A 15,513-nucleotide genomic window follows, 5' to 3' on the forward strand; every position below is an offset into this window, starting at 1 on the left:
TTATTTTTTTTCTTTTCTTCCTCTACCTTTTTCTTTTCTTATGTTTTCTTTCAAGTCCTTTATTATATTATGCAAATAATAAAAAAATGACCTTAGTTCAGTGCTCCAATTTTACAACACACCACTAGATGGCAGCAGTGGAGATAAAGTGGGTGTCAGTCTTCTGCACTATGTATGTACAGCACAGCTTGGCTCACGTGAGTGTGTGAGTGTGAGGAGTGCTGGTACATGATGACATTGAAGGGACACAGGCTTTACTGCATTGCAGTTACGGCTACTTGCTCAATAAATGTCATTAGAAACGTCTTCTATACAGTTCCCAGCAGCACCGGATCGATCAGGCTTCTGCTCATCTACTCTAAAAACAACGACTCAAATCTGCATATTCACCCATATCATAATCTGCAAACAGAATAAACCATTATAACCCTCAGAATTATTTCAAAATCTTACATCTTAATCATAACTTACATCATCAGGTCAGACCCTAATCCTGATACATTAATAAGAGGAGCGACCCTGAAACTGCAGTGCTGAAAGCTAGTAGATTAATACCAGGAGAGGAGAGAGGTGATTTGATGATGGCCTCAGGCCGAGGGGCGACCGGCTGGACTGGTCTCGTCTGCTTGGCTGCGAGTTTCTTTAGGCTAATTCTTCTCTTCTCAAACATCTCCTGCATAGAGAGCTGCTTCTGGAAGACCCGCTCCACCTGCTCCTGTTCACACAAACACCACAGCAAACACGCTTCAGTGAGATATGTACGTCAGAATCATCAGAACCTATTCCCTATATCTGCTTATGCTACTATTTCGGACTGTTAAGTTTAAATGATGAAAATTGGTCTGCTGAATTTGAGTGAATTTAATGAATTTGGTGAATTTTAATGGTAAATTCAAAAGACTGTTTAAACTAAACAGTAAAATTCTGACTCAAACATCAGTTTGAAAACTCAGACTGCTGAGTGAATTTGAGTTGTGAAATGTGGACTGCTGAATTTGAGTTGTGAAATTTGGTCTGCTGAATTAGTGTTGTAAAATTTAGACTGCAAAATTAGAGATGTGAAATGTGGTTATCTGAATTTGAGTTGTAAAGTTTGGTGTGCTTAACTTGAGTTGTAAAATATGGTCTGATAAATTTAAGTTTTAAAATTTGGTCTAATGAATTTGAGTTGTGAAATGTGGACTGCTGAATTTCAGTTGTAAAATTTGATCTGCTGAATTTGAGTTGTAAAATTTGATCTGCTGAATTTGAGTTGTGAAATTTGGTCTGCTGAATTTGAGATGTGAAATTTGATCTGCTGAATTTGAGTTGTAAAATTTGATCTGCTGAATTTGAGTTGTGAAATTTGGTCTGCTGAATTTGAGATGTGAAATTTGATCTGCTGAATTTGAGTTGTAAAATTTGATCTGCTGAATTTGAGTTGTGAAATTTGCACTGCTACCTTTCAGCTGTGGAATGTGAATTACTGAATTTGAGTAGGTAAACTTGGTCTGTAAAATCTGGGTATTTTGCACTTAAGATTGAATTCTGAAATTTGGACTTCTGAATTTGAGTAGTAAAATTGTAGTGAAATTTCATTTGTGAAACTTGGATTGCTGAATGTGTTAGGGAAATTGCATTGCACTGGTAAATTGTAAGAAATGTTAAGAATTTTAAGAAATGTGTGGAACTAGATTTTATTTAAGTGGGGAAATTCTGACTGCTGAACTTTCAGAACTTGCTCTAAAATGTATGTGCTAACTTTCTATATTTTAGTTGTGAAATTTGTACTCTCCAATTTAAGTTGTCATTGTAACTAATGAGTTTGAGTAAAGAAATTTGTAATGCTAAATATCATTTTTTACATTTTCACTGTTAAATTTGTACTTCTAAATTTTAAACGGTCTAATTCTGACTGCTGGATTTAGGCTTTGAAATGTGGACTGTTGAATATGAGTAGTGAAATTTGTTAATTGTGGACTGCTGAACGTGAGCAGAGAAATTCCATTTGTTAAATTGTTATTGTGTAATTTGAACCACTGAATTTGAAATGTTGATTTCTGAGTGTTGAATATGAGTAGAAACTATTTATACTGAGATTAAAATATAAACTGCTGAACTGTTGAGCTGCTTACTCTGAAGTCTGCTGTCAGTACAGACTCATAGTCCCTCCAGATGCCATTCAGGTCATTCAGCTTGTGCTGATTGGCTGTATCCAGGTAACGCTCGATCTCCTGCAGTGCTGCCTCAGCTCCATCCTGAGACTGACACTTATCTACAGGCTGAGATGCCAGGAGGTAAATCCCATCTTCACACCATTTGGTGGCCTGGAGAGAGAGAGAAAAAGAAAGGGATAAAAAATGAACATGTTAACTGCATAGCTTTTTTCACTTCTAACAGTTATTATACTTTGTTATGAATGTGGAGAGGAGACCTACTTTCTCCAGGCTGGAGTGGAGCTCCATGGCTTTGAGCAGGTGGGACTTTTTGGCCTTCAGGACGGCTCCCACCTCCTCACACACAGCCCGCAGCTCAGAGCATTTGGGGAGGATGGAGTCCACGGCGTAGTGAGAGCTTTCTATCAGAGTGTCCCCTTCACAGGCCAGCGCCAGTGCACGGTCCAGCACCTCCTATACACACATACACACACACACATACCACACACACAGTTACTAGGGGCTTTATTATGCCCTACTCCCATAAATTATACAAAATAAAGCATTTAGGATCATTTATCACACTTGCTATTAGTTTTGACAAAATTAATTTGTTTAGATGTATGTTTCTGTATTGAAATTTCAGTCACATGTGATTTAAGTAGCACTACTGAGGTAAAGGTAGGGCTAGAATAGTGCTACTGAAGTCAATGTATACTGTAATTAGAATAGCTATACTGAGGTAAAGGTATGACTATAATAGTGCTACTAATGTCAGTATACACTGTAATTAGAATAGAACTACTGAGGTAAATGTATGGCTAGAATAGTGCTACTGAAATCAATGTATACTGTAATAAGAATAGCTCTACTGAGGTTAAGGTATGACTAGAATAGTGCTACTAATGTCAGTATACACTGTAATTATAATAGCACTACTGAGGTAAAGGTATGGCTAGCATAGTACTACTAATGTTAATGTATACTGTAATTAGAATAGCTCTACTGAGGTAAAGGTATGGCTAGAATAGTGCTACTACAGTCAATGTATCCTGTAATTAGTATAGCACTACTGAGGTAAAGGTATGTCTAGAATAGTGCTACTACAGTCAATGTATCCTGTAATTAGTATAGCACTACTGAGGTAAAGGTATGTCTAGAATAGTGCTACTACAGCCAATGTATACTGTAATTAGAATAGCACTACTGAGGTAAAGGTATATCTAGAATAGTGCTACTACAGTCAATGTATACTGTAAGTAATTAGAATAGCACTAATGAGGTAAAGGTATGACTAGAATAGTGCTACTTCAGTCAATGTATACTGTAATTAAAATAGCATTACTGAGGTAAAGGTATGGCTAGAATAGTGCTACTAATGTTAATGTATAATGTAATTAGAATAGCACTACTGAGGTAAAGGTATGACTAGAAAAGTGCTACTAATGTCAATGTATACTGTAATTAGAATAGCACTACTGAGGTAAAGGTATGACAAGAATAGTGCTACTACAGTCAATGTATACTGTAATTAGAATAGCACTACTGAGGTAAAGGTATGGCTAGAATAGTGCTACTACAGTCAATGTATACTGTAATTAGAATAGCACTACTAAAGTAAGGGTATGAGTAAAATAGTGCTACTACAGTCAATGTATACTGTAATTTGAATAGCACTACTGAGGTAAAGGTATGACTAGAATAGTGCTACTACAGTCAATGTATACTGTAATTAGAATAGCACTACTGAGGTAAAGGTATGGTTAGAATAGTGCTACTAATGTCAATTTATACTGTAATTAGAATAGCACTACTGAGGTAAAGGAATGACTAGGATAGCACTGAAATAAATTAGTGTGCTGTGTTTTAACCGTATTTATACTGGGGCTTATGGGAACCTGCAGTCTGCAGTATAGACGCCCCTCCCCCTTCAGCATAATGCTCCAGCACACACTGTAGCTCCATCACCACACACGTGCACGCACACACACACACGTGCACGCACACACACACACACACACACACACACACACACACACACACACACACACACACACACACACACACACAGAGATCACCATTCACATACATATGTGCACAGACACACACACACACAAACCTCTCACCCACTAAACCTGACAGCTACCGTTGCAGTTCAGCAAACCCCAGCACCGCTAAAAAAAAAAAAACCCTCACTGGCTGAATGCATTTCTCAGCATCTCTCTCCTTCTCTCGCACTCTCTCTCTCTCTCACACACACACACACACACACACACACACACACACACACACACACACATACACACACACACACACACAGGCTTTCTCTCTTTCTTTCTTCTTCTCTCTTTCTCTCTCTTTCTTTCTCCCCTGTTCTCCCTCTGCAGGTCGGCTGCTAAATCATTTCACAGCAGAGCTACCTAAATCTTAGCTGTAATCGTTAAAATAAAACCAGTGTAATACCACCACTATAAAAGCAATGACATCACCATACAATGCTACACCAAAAATAGTGCTATTTCATCAGCAAAGCTATAGCAAGAGCAATAGCATCCACACATATGCTATTCCACCTATTAACATTACAGCAAAAACACTGTTACATTTTTACCAACAAAAATGATACACTAAAAAACAGTGCTATACCACCCTTATTGCTATGGAATGCAAATACAGTGCTATAACCACAATACTATACCTTCAACCACAATGCTATACCTCTTACCATTATGCTATACCTCCACCAACAATGCTATAGCTCCACCAACAATGCTATACCTCCACCAGCAATGCTATACCTCCACCAACAATGCTATACCTCCACCAACAATGCTATACAATGCAAATACAATCTTATAACAATGCTTTACCCAAAACAATGCAATGTCACAATTAAAAAATCTGTACCAGAATCAATGCTCCAGCAATGCTATAACATGCTATAACACCAACGATTCTATAACCCCAACAACTTTATACCTCCAGCAATGCTAGAACCCCAACATTATACCTCCAACAATGCTCCAACCACAATGCTATAGAACCAAGTACAACTGTGTTATAATACCAACAACATTATACCCAGAAAAATGTAATACCACCAACACCACCAGCTATTCCCAAAAAAACAATATTTCAATGACAATTCTATAGAACCAACAGTATTATATTACCAACAATGCTACACCACCAGAAACAATGTTAAACCACCAAAAACAATGCTATAGAACCAACAGTATTAAATTACCAACAATGCTACACCACCAGAAACAATGTTAAACCACCAAAAACAATGCTATAGAACCAACAATACTATACACCACCAACAATGTTATACCACTAAAACAATGTTATACCACCAGAAACAATACTATAGGACCAACTGTATTATATTACCAACAATGCTACACCACCAGAAACAATGTTAAATCAACCATAAACAATGCTATAGAACCAACAATACTATACACCACCAACAATATTGTAACCCCAACAACAATACTCCTATACTATGGACAAAGGTAAACCATAATTCACTATTTGATATATGAATAGGAATGCTCAGCATGGCACTTTGGTAATTCCATTGCCTCCCCACTGGTTCCAAGACCCTTAACGCTGGCTATAGGTCCTGTGTGCTGCAAGCTTGCATTTATTGTTATCTTTGTTAGCACATAGCATGTTATTCCACACACACAAGTCTCACACACTTTCATTCAGTGTTAACCTCATTTATTTAGCATATATTTAGCATTCGAATGCCTGTATATCTGCCTGTGTTGGAAATGATGGTGCTGCTGGTTACTGACAAGACCAGACCTGTGTGGAACAATAGCGCTAGATAAGAATAGAACAAAGAAAAAGAAAAAAGAAAACATATGAACTGTCTGCTGCTGCGTCAGCCTCTGGACCCTGTCTGGCTGATTAATAGCTAATGGCATCAAACACTTCCTTAAGGCCTGCACACAGGAGACAGTGCAGGAGAGTCTCTCTCTCTCTCTCTCTCTCTCTCTCTCTCACACACTCTTACACACACGTGGCGCATAGTCAATACTGTCACTATGATAGATGAGCTGGTCTGTTTAAGGCTTGTGCACGTGTGTGTGTGTTCTGGGGTGCAGCGAGTGTGTTTGTGTGTGAGCTCCTGCTCTACTGCACCAATTTGAATGTACAGTTCTACGTGCTATAACAGATACACACATTTATTCAGCTCTGTGTGTGTGATAGTGACAGGGTGAGGAATGAGGGATTATTGTGTGTGAGAGAGTGTGTGCGAGTGTGTGTGTGTGTGTGTGTGTGTGTGTGTAGTGGGTAAAAGCAGATCAGATAAAGCTACCTCATACACTGGGTCATTCATGGTGTAGACAAAGATTAACCTTCTTCTAAGGTCACTTGTTATTTTTTTGGTTTTGAGGGAAAGAGAAACCACTGGGCTTGCTTGTACTGTAGCTTTTTCTGTGATAGTGGACTAGACATGCTAGTTTTGCCACTTGCATGCAATCCCTTAGGTTTGTGGATGGTGGAAAGATGGATGCCAGTGTTCGGATGCAAGTTCTCTTGTGTCTATGTTACTTTCTGGCTTTCTCCACAAAGTTAGGCAGCTATAGTCTGTCTATAGATCTGCTGGAGCTAATAGCTATATTCTATAATGTGCAGAATTATCTCTGTACTTCATAAATCTAGTCCAACCTAATTCAATTTCTTTACCCCTCTTTAGGTTAATGACTGCTTACCAGTCTCGCCTGACGATGGAAGTTTGTCTGCCAGGCTCTCCTGTCACCTGCCACAGACCAGCTGCCCACCATTACCTGCATTTTTTGCACTATAAGGTGCATCGGATTATAAGGCCCACTGGATTATAAAGTGCATTATACTACAATAGTAAGGAACAAGGGTGTCGCCATGTTTTCCAAGTCAAACAAGCACTTTATATTGTATATTGTATATACTGTATATTTGGTGCTTCTGTTTATTTACAGTAAGCTTAGATTTCCAGATTTCCATTAAGGCTGGGTGCAGCAGCAGTATTAGCTGCCTGATAGAGCTACACTGAGGAAGTGTTTCGGTAAGCCAGAGCGATATTGAGCTAGTGGTTCCTCCTACGTAGCTTGTTTTAACAGGGTAAACACATAGAATGCAGTCCGATATACTGGTCACTAAATAGTGAAAGATCTAGCGTTTAGCGCAGTTAGCGGCTAATGCTAATGCTGCTCCAGCAGTGCTAGCCAGGGTAAGCAGCAGGCTACAAGCTGATATACTCCTCTCTGAACGACAAAAGTGCTAGCGCTTAGTGGCTAATGCTAATACTGCTCCAGTCTCCTTAATAAAATTCCTTAATAATACTTTACTTCGTTACTTACTTTACTACGTGCTTCAGATCCATATATTTCTCAAGAACTCTGAGAACTGACTGTTCACTCGCTGCCTAATATCTACATTCCATTTCCACACAGGTGTAACTGTAACCAAATTATTCAGCCTCATTTACTTGACCTGCCAGTGCTTTCAACGTTACGGCTCATTGTTGTATGTGTACTGTAACATTTCAGCTTATTCATACTTACACAAGTTCTGTCTTCATGAATGGTCAGCTCTTTAAGGATGTGCTCGCCGTGGGCGGGGCTTATGCCCACCTCTGAGAAGCCAGACAGCTTGTCAGCAACTTGATCCAGATGAGACCGGACCTAATAACAAACACATACACGAACAGACAAATGAACCCTAATGTCCTCAATATGACTCATATGTCTTTTAGTTCTCTTACATGGAGAATTACATGAAACGTGTGGTGAAAAGGGAAGGTGTACCTCTCTGAAGTTGTGCTCAAAGTGACGGAGCTGCAGACACTGCTCCAGCTTGGTCTGATGTCTCTCCCAGAAGTCATCAAACGCTGTTTCTGTCTCATCTAACTGACCCAGCAACCTGTGCAGAGAGAATAGTGAGAATAGTAAAGTAATAGAAGGCATTACCGCTCTCAGTAGACAGTGCAGTGTTTAGTAGTAATTGTGATCGATGAAATATGGCTAAAATCATCTGTGTAGGCAAAAAAAAAGTGACAGAAATCACAAGGGACATGGCAAAAGTCATAGGACACACTAATAGTCCCTGTCCCATCGAATTTGGCATGTCAATTTAGTATATCATAGATGCATTCAATAGTTCAGTTCTTGTGACTGTAGCCTTCTGCTCATACAGTTCGTGGAGTCTTGTTATAATAGTAGTACTAGTTGTAGTAGTGCAGAAGGCAGTAGTAATAGCTTACAGCATTATGTGGTTAATGTATTTAGTTTAAACACAAATGAATTAAGTTTGATAGCCCTGGTCTGAACAAATGAATGAACAAGCAAGTGAATAAATGAGCTTAAGTTGAGCTTAGTTAAACTGAGCCTTAAGATTTTTGTTTGTTTAACAAACCACTGGCTGGTTTTCTCTGTGTAAAATTCACTTAAATATGACTTGAGCAGTACTGCTGCAGTAAATGTATGATTAGAATAGCACAGCTGAGTTAAGTTTATAATTAGAATAGCACTGCTGAGGTAAATATATCATTAGAATAGCATGTCAGTGTTGTATATCATAGATGCATTCAATGGTTCAATTCTTGTGACTGTAGCCTTCTGCTCATACAGTTCGTGGAGTCTTGTTATAGTAGTAGTACTAGTCGTAGTAGTGCAGTAGGCAGTAGTAATAGTTTAAAGCACATAGTATTATGTGTCATAAATATAGTTTAAGCCCTGATGCATTAAGTTTAATAGCTCTGGTCAGAACAAATGAACGAACAAGCGAGTGAAAAAATGAATGAACACATACATCAGAGTCTGGTTCTATTCAGGAAATAAGCACATAACATAACCTGATCAACCACCCACCTTCACAGGGAGCTCTGCCAACACAGGCTTGAGATGTCACTGGAGTTTTTAGGCTGTCCTAAAATACACAGCCTTTGCTGCAGTCCCACACATTACATAACCCATGCCCTGCTTGAGTTATGAAACATTCACACACACACACTGCTATGCTAAAACTCTAATTCTTGAGTTACAAAGAATGAGACACTGTATCAAACCCCACATTAACCATTCTAAAATAAAAATGTAGTGTTCGGTTTTTCAGAATAATGCTAAAACCACACCTCTGTTGGCTATGTATGCTGAATTTTGTCTCCATGCCAGAATTGGACTCCAGACAAGTGCACTCGAATGGAGTAAGGAAGTGATAAGGAAGTTTAAAAGGGAGTTGCAGCATATTAAACGTAATAGACTACTCTAAGAATACTTGCTATTTGTACAAAATAATCTACAGTTACAGTAGATACAGCAATCACAATCGCAATCTGCTGAACCCATACTGCTGCGTTTCGCATGCGCATACAGATTGGAGTCTTTTTCTGGTACTTTTTGTTCTTTTATTGTTTACTGGGTGAAAGAAAGCTACAGGGATAAACCATCACCTCGTGTTGAAGCATAGCTTCGAAAGCTAAAACATAGTGTACATGATTTCCTGCTGTGTTATTTTTTGCCTGCTTTTCTACTACTCAAAATGCAAAATTGCAAATATCACCTAGTCCCAGAAGCATATTCAGTATATTAAACAACCAGCAAGCTTCACAGGCACACACCTCTGCACAGTAGACAGGTTCTCCAGCTCATCGTGATTCATGGTGTAGTCTGGATCTGACACCAGTGGCTCATTAATACTCTCCAACAAACGGCCTCCCTGACTGAGAGCAATCTTCAGATCCTCCTGTACACACGGAAAGACAAACAAAACAAATGTGTTAAGAGAGCTGACAGGGAGAGGCAGTAAATGGCAGGTTTGAGTTCAATTTATCTTGAGACACTCATACAGTAAAATTAATTAAAAAACAGTATCAGTTTGGTATCAGTTTGTGATCTCGGGGTAAGAAAACTGTTTTTTGTTTTAAGTGAATTTGTTTGTTTAACAAACCACTGCCTGCTTTTCTTTGTGTAAATATCACTCAAATATGACTTGAGTAGCACTGCTGCAGTAAACATATGATTAGAGTTGCACTGCTGAGGTAAATATATTATTACAATAGCACTGCTGAGGTAAATATATTATTAGAATTGCACTGCTGCAGTAAATTTATGATTAGAATAGCACTGCTGGGGTAAATATACAGCTCTGAAAAAAATGAGAGATGGGTTTCTTTGTTTTTACCAAATTGAAAATTGTAGGAGAGAAACAAATGCCAAGACGCATGAAAACTGTGATTAAAGAACATGATTATTCCACCAAATGTTGATTTCTGAACGCTTAAAACAACAATGTTCATTTTACTCAAACATGTACCTATAAATAGCAAAATCAGAGAAACTGATTCAGAAACTGAAGTGCTCAATTCTTTCCAGAGCTGTATAATTAAAATTGCACTGCTGAGGTAAATATATAATTAAAATTGAACTGCTGAGGTAAAAATATATTTTGTAACATTTCTATCAGTTAAGTAGCTTACTTTTTATTATATTTACACACTTGTACATAATAATAATCTTCATATATTGCAGCTAAACCAGCAAAGATGGTTGAAGGTCTTGGACAAGGGTTCAAAAGGCAGGTCAGCAGAGCTAAATATCGAACCCACAACCATGTGATCAATAAACCAGCACTCTAATCACTGCGCCACTAATGTCCCAGTGGTGATAGAAAGAAGGCTGCAGTAAAAACGACTAGTCATTCGCTTTTAATGCAGTTGGTTAGTGTCATTCCATTCAGTCCAGCACTAGAGGTTCAAACTATCTGTTGGAGCTTCCTGTTCCTCCCTCACCTTCATCTCGTCTTTCTTCTCTGTGTGTGTGGTCAGCAGGGTGGATGTGGCCTCCACGTCGTTGGGCAGCTCAGTTTCAGCCAGCTCCGTCCCGAAGGCCTGCAGGGTCTGCGCAGTCTTCTTCACCATCAGAGCAAAGCCTTCAATGGCCTGCAAACAAGAAGACACACTTATTTGAGTAGCTTAGATTTTTTATATACCAGTATTACACATTAAACACAGAACTACAGAACCTACAACCTACAGAATACACATCATAAAGAACACACTGCAGGTGAATCACACAATTAATCCACAAAGCAAACAGCACAGCTTAATCCATTATGACCACTGAATCAATACCCAGCCTGCACAGGTCAATGCCTGGTTACTGAAGAGTGAACTCATCTACAGCAGGTCATAAAGCTTTCACTCACTCAAACTGAGGGGTAAGCCCTGTTCCTCAGCAGAGTGGATTACTGCCACCTCACACAGCTTTCAGTTACCGTCCAACACAGGATTATATCTGATTACAGGAGTTTTACACTCTCTCCATATCTGCTGTCTGCTGTTAATATTAGTGGTGTCAATCGATTAAAAATATAATCAGATTAATCACAATATTATTCTGCGATTAACTGTGATTAATCTGACTTGCTCTTCCTACGACACAAGTTTTTATAGTGAATATTTAAATGCCAATAAAAGAACAAATGTAAGAAATGTAGAATGCAATTCTATTCATATTAGCGGTGTCAATTAAAATACTAGTTTATACTTGTATGTTTGAGAAAATGCATGAGAAATAGAGAAATAGAGGTAACTTTTTCACATTATTATAAACATCTCAGCATGGTTGTAAGGATTTCTGAATAAGAACGTAATTTGCTGAGTATAAAAGAGTGTTTTTACACCTGTAGTTTGTTTCTATATATGCTTGAAAATTCGCCGGCTTTCAATCAGTGTTTGAACCCAGTCATGTGTATGTGAGCAGTGAATGCTGCACAGACTGCGCTCAGTGTGTAAACAGCATGGAGCAGCAGAGACAGCGTTTGGTTTATTCCGTGATTATGGTACTTATCCAATCATATCTTTTAATATCTGTTCAACCAGCTAAATATATACTTTTTTTCTTCATCAAACAAAACCATGCACAAATCTAGCCATCAGACATCTATTTATTAATCCTTCCTTCAGTCTACTCCTCTTTCCCCTCCCTCTTTCACTTCTACTACTCACGGTGCGATGTGAAATCCATTTCTCGTGGCAGTACTCCTGAGTACCGCCCAGCTCCTGCGTCAGTTGGGTGCGGTCTATATAGCTGTGGAGCTCTGTCACTGAACTCAGCATGATCACCTAAAACACACACACACACACACACACACAAACACACACACACAAACATATATAGAAAACACATCAATCTACAGCGTGCTCCAGGGAGGTTGTAATTGTCAGACTGTCAGCAATGCTGATGTAATTAGTGTAATAATGAAACACACTGAACCAGTAAATGAGAGTATGTATGTATGTGCATGTGTGTGTGTGTGTGTGTGTGTCTGCGTGTGTGAGCACACATTCATGCGCTTAATGAAGTGCGTAATACAAAGCGTTGAGTGGGAAGATGAACAACAGCTGCAGTGGAGAATCCAGGGGCCAAAATATTCATAGAGGGGCCAAATATCAGTTCACCAGTATCACCATGTTTAAACACTTTAATGTAAATTTGTGCCAAAAGTTACACAACAAAATAGAATTGGCAATCCACATTTTACAGAAAGAAAATTATATATTTTTAAATATTTTTTTAATACACATATTTTTTTATTATTTGCAGTTATTTGAAAACTGTTTGGGTTTGGATGTTGCCAGTCCTTTCTTTCTATTTTGTGTTTTGCTGCTAAAGTCATCTGGAATCTTTTGTTTGCTTTATTTATTTATTTATTTATTTATTTATATGTTTATATGTTTATTTATTTGCTTCTGTATGTTAATAATCTTTGTGTGTGTGTAAAAATTTGTAATGGTTAAAATTCATTAGCGTTAATAGGGGCAGGGCCACAGGGGCAATGGCCCCACCTGACATCTGATTGGCCCCCTTAAGTGCCTCTGTCCCGTCTCTAATTTGTCTTTGTTCAGTAAGAATGCTTATAAAATTGGTAAGAAGATTTTTTTAGTCAATTTTGTGTTTAAAGTTTTACAAAAAAATATAAAATCTGCAATCAAAAATGGTAGACTATATACATAAAAGCAAAGTTCCAGAAGTAATATGTTTTTAAATTTAAAATATACACTATTTCCTTTTGATTCTAAAAAAAATAGATTACAGTTTTTTTTTGTGTAAAACTTTTGGCATTTTGGCGTGACAGGTCAAATAATAATTGGCCCCTGTATGAATATTGTGGCCCCTTGGGGCCCCTTACTCAGAAAAATCCTAGATCTGCCTCAAAGTAGCTAAATGCATTAAAATGACTTGGTGTCTACATTTTTGTTTGGGAAATACAGTCTATATCAACAGTTATTTATGGGTTTATGGGACGTATAGTAAATGTCTTGTTGTAAGAGTGTTAAAAAACAAAGTGTGTGTGTGTGAGTGTGTGTGCATGCTTAAATAGACACACACTCACCGGCACCTTCATTTTGAACTCATCCTTGCTGAACTTAAAGAGGAAGTCGGACAGTGTGCGCTGGAACAGAGTGGTGGGCCGCAGCACCAGCACCAGCTGCAGGTTTCCTGGGAATGAGCCCTGTGGACACACAAATACACACACACAGACAGAATAAAAAATCTATTTCTTGTTGTCACAGCAACCACCCCTCAAAAATCCCATCTTGTGAACTGCTACCCTGTGTGTGTCTGTATGTGTGTGTGTGTGTGTGTGTGTATATGTGTTTCTCTCAAAGACTCCCCACGTTTGCCAACACTTCATTAAAGTCTGATCCACAGGGCGCGCTGTCTCTTTAAATATTCATCAGCTAATCAATACACTGTAGCAGAGCCCCCTTCACACTGACTCAGACAGACCTACACAAGTTGGTCCAGGATCAGCCAGACCCCGGTCAGCTTGAAAACATCTCAGACACATCCATCTCAGACCTCTGAATTATTGGGTTCATGTATAAAAAAAAAAAAAAAAAAAAAGGTTTTATATGATTTTATATTTTATATTTTTTGGCTGAATCATATAAATTCTTGGGTATTCTTTCAAATATTATTGAATGGATAATAAAAAAACATCATTATTCTGTTCAGTTATAATAATTTCAAAACAGATTCTTTACATCAACTCTTTTTTACAATTCAATTTTGAATAATTAAAGAAAGAACATCATAAATATTCCATAACGATTGATTAAATTATTATTCTATTAGAATGTATCCCTGAAATCATGACCAACATTTTATCATGATTCAATGTAATTATGTTTAGTTTGGAAATTAATTTATATATTTATTATGTCATGAAGTATAATACACATGATTCAAATACATTATGATTCTTTAGAAATTATTTTATATTTTATATTTAAGTATATTTAGATTTTTTTCCCACAGATTTGATTATGATTCTTCATGAAACGATTTAATAGATCATTCAATAATAATTTCTTTAGAAGACAAAAAACATTTTATATACATATACATTTTAAGAATCATTCCATGAATCCCAGATTTACCATGATTCAATCTGATGAAATACAGTATGTCTGGAAAACGATTAATTATACTATAAAATAAAACTAATCAACTCAATTCTTTCTGGAACTGAAAACTACTTGGATTTTATTTTAAAGGTAAAATTAAATTGATTTATTATTGTAATCAACTATAACTGAATCAAATGATATAGAATTAAATTACATAAATCATTTGAATCAAGATACACTAATGGGGATATTTGTACACCCATACTATTGTCTTTATCTGAACAGCAGATGCTGGTGGGGGATCAGTGTTCAGAAGGCTGTGTGTGTGCAGCACACACATAGACACACACACAGACACACACAGACACACACACACACACACACACAGACACACACAGACACACACACACAGACACAGACACACACAGACACACACAGACACACACACACACAGACACACACAGACACACACACACACAGACACACACACAGACACACACACAGACACACACACAGACACACACACAGACACACACAGACACACACAGACACACACACACAGACACACACAGACACACACACACGGACACACACAGACACACACACACAGACACACACAGACACACACACACAGACACACACAGACACACACACACAGACACACACACACAGACACACACAGACACACACAGACACACACACACAGACACACACAGACACACACGTTTAAAGCTCTGCATGTTCTGGCAGTGAGTGGATCACACTCTGGACTGGCGTTTGGACGGTGCTGCAGACAGACGGTGTTTTCTGGACCGCACTGCTGTTTGTTTTTGTTCTGTTTAAGCAATTAGAGCAGGGTGGGGTATTGGGGGGTATGGGGGGGTATAGGGGGATATAGGGGGGATAACGAGCTTAATTGGCTCTGAGGGTCCGAGTGGAGCAGGCACAGTAATTAACCCCTAA

The 15,513-nt window shown here is 38.2% G+C and overlaps 1 protein-coding gene across 12 annotated transcripts in view; it reads right to left on the reverse strand.

Moving 5' to 3' along the window:
• The window catches only part of mcf2la (mcf.2 cell line derived transforming sequence-like a), a 122,191-nt gene that overhangs the window by 18,451 nt on the left and 88,227 nt on the right, over positions 1 to 15,513 (reverse strand). For all 12 annotated transcript variants that reach the window (XM_049470176.1, XM_049470183.1, XM_049470172.1 and 9 more), the window contains 9 exons: positions 13,530 to 13,649; positions 12,142 to 12,258; positions 10,924 to 11,073; positions 9,754 to 9,878; positions 7,943 to 8,057; positions 7,700 to 7,819; positions 2,418 to 2,609; positions 2,115 to 2,306; positions 556 to 715 (listed from right to left, as the gene is read on the reverse strand). In XM_049470176.1, the coding sequence (XP_049326133.1) occupies positions 556 to 715; positions 2,115 to 2,306; positions 2,418 to 2,609; positions 7,700 to 7,819; positions 7,943 to 8,057; positions 9,754 to 9,878; positions 10,924 to 11,073; positions 12,142 to 12,258; positions 13,530 to 13,649 (1,291 nt within the window). The remainder of the gene's footprint in view (positions 1 to 555; positions 716 to 2,114; positions 2,307 to 2,417; positions 2,610 to 7,699; positions 7,820 to 7,942; positions 8,058 to 9,753; positions 9,879 to 10,923; positions 11,074 to 12,141; positions 12,259 to 13,529; positions 13,650 to 15,513) is intronic.

Source organism: Astyanax mexicanus, chromosome 21 (assembly GCF_023375975.1).
Source record: "Astyanax mexicanus isolate ESR-SI-001 chromosome 21, AstMex3_surface, whole genome shotgun sequence".
NCBI lineage: Eukaryota > Metazoa > Chordata > Actinopteri > Characiformes > Acestrorhamphidae > Astyanax > Astyanax mexicanus.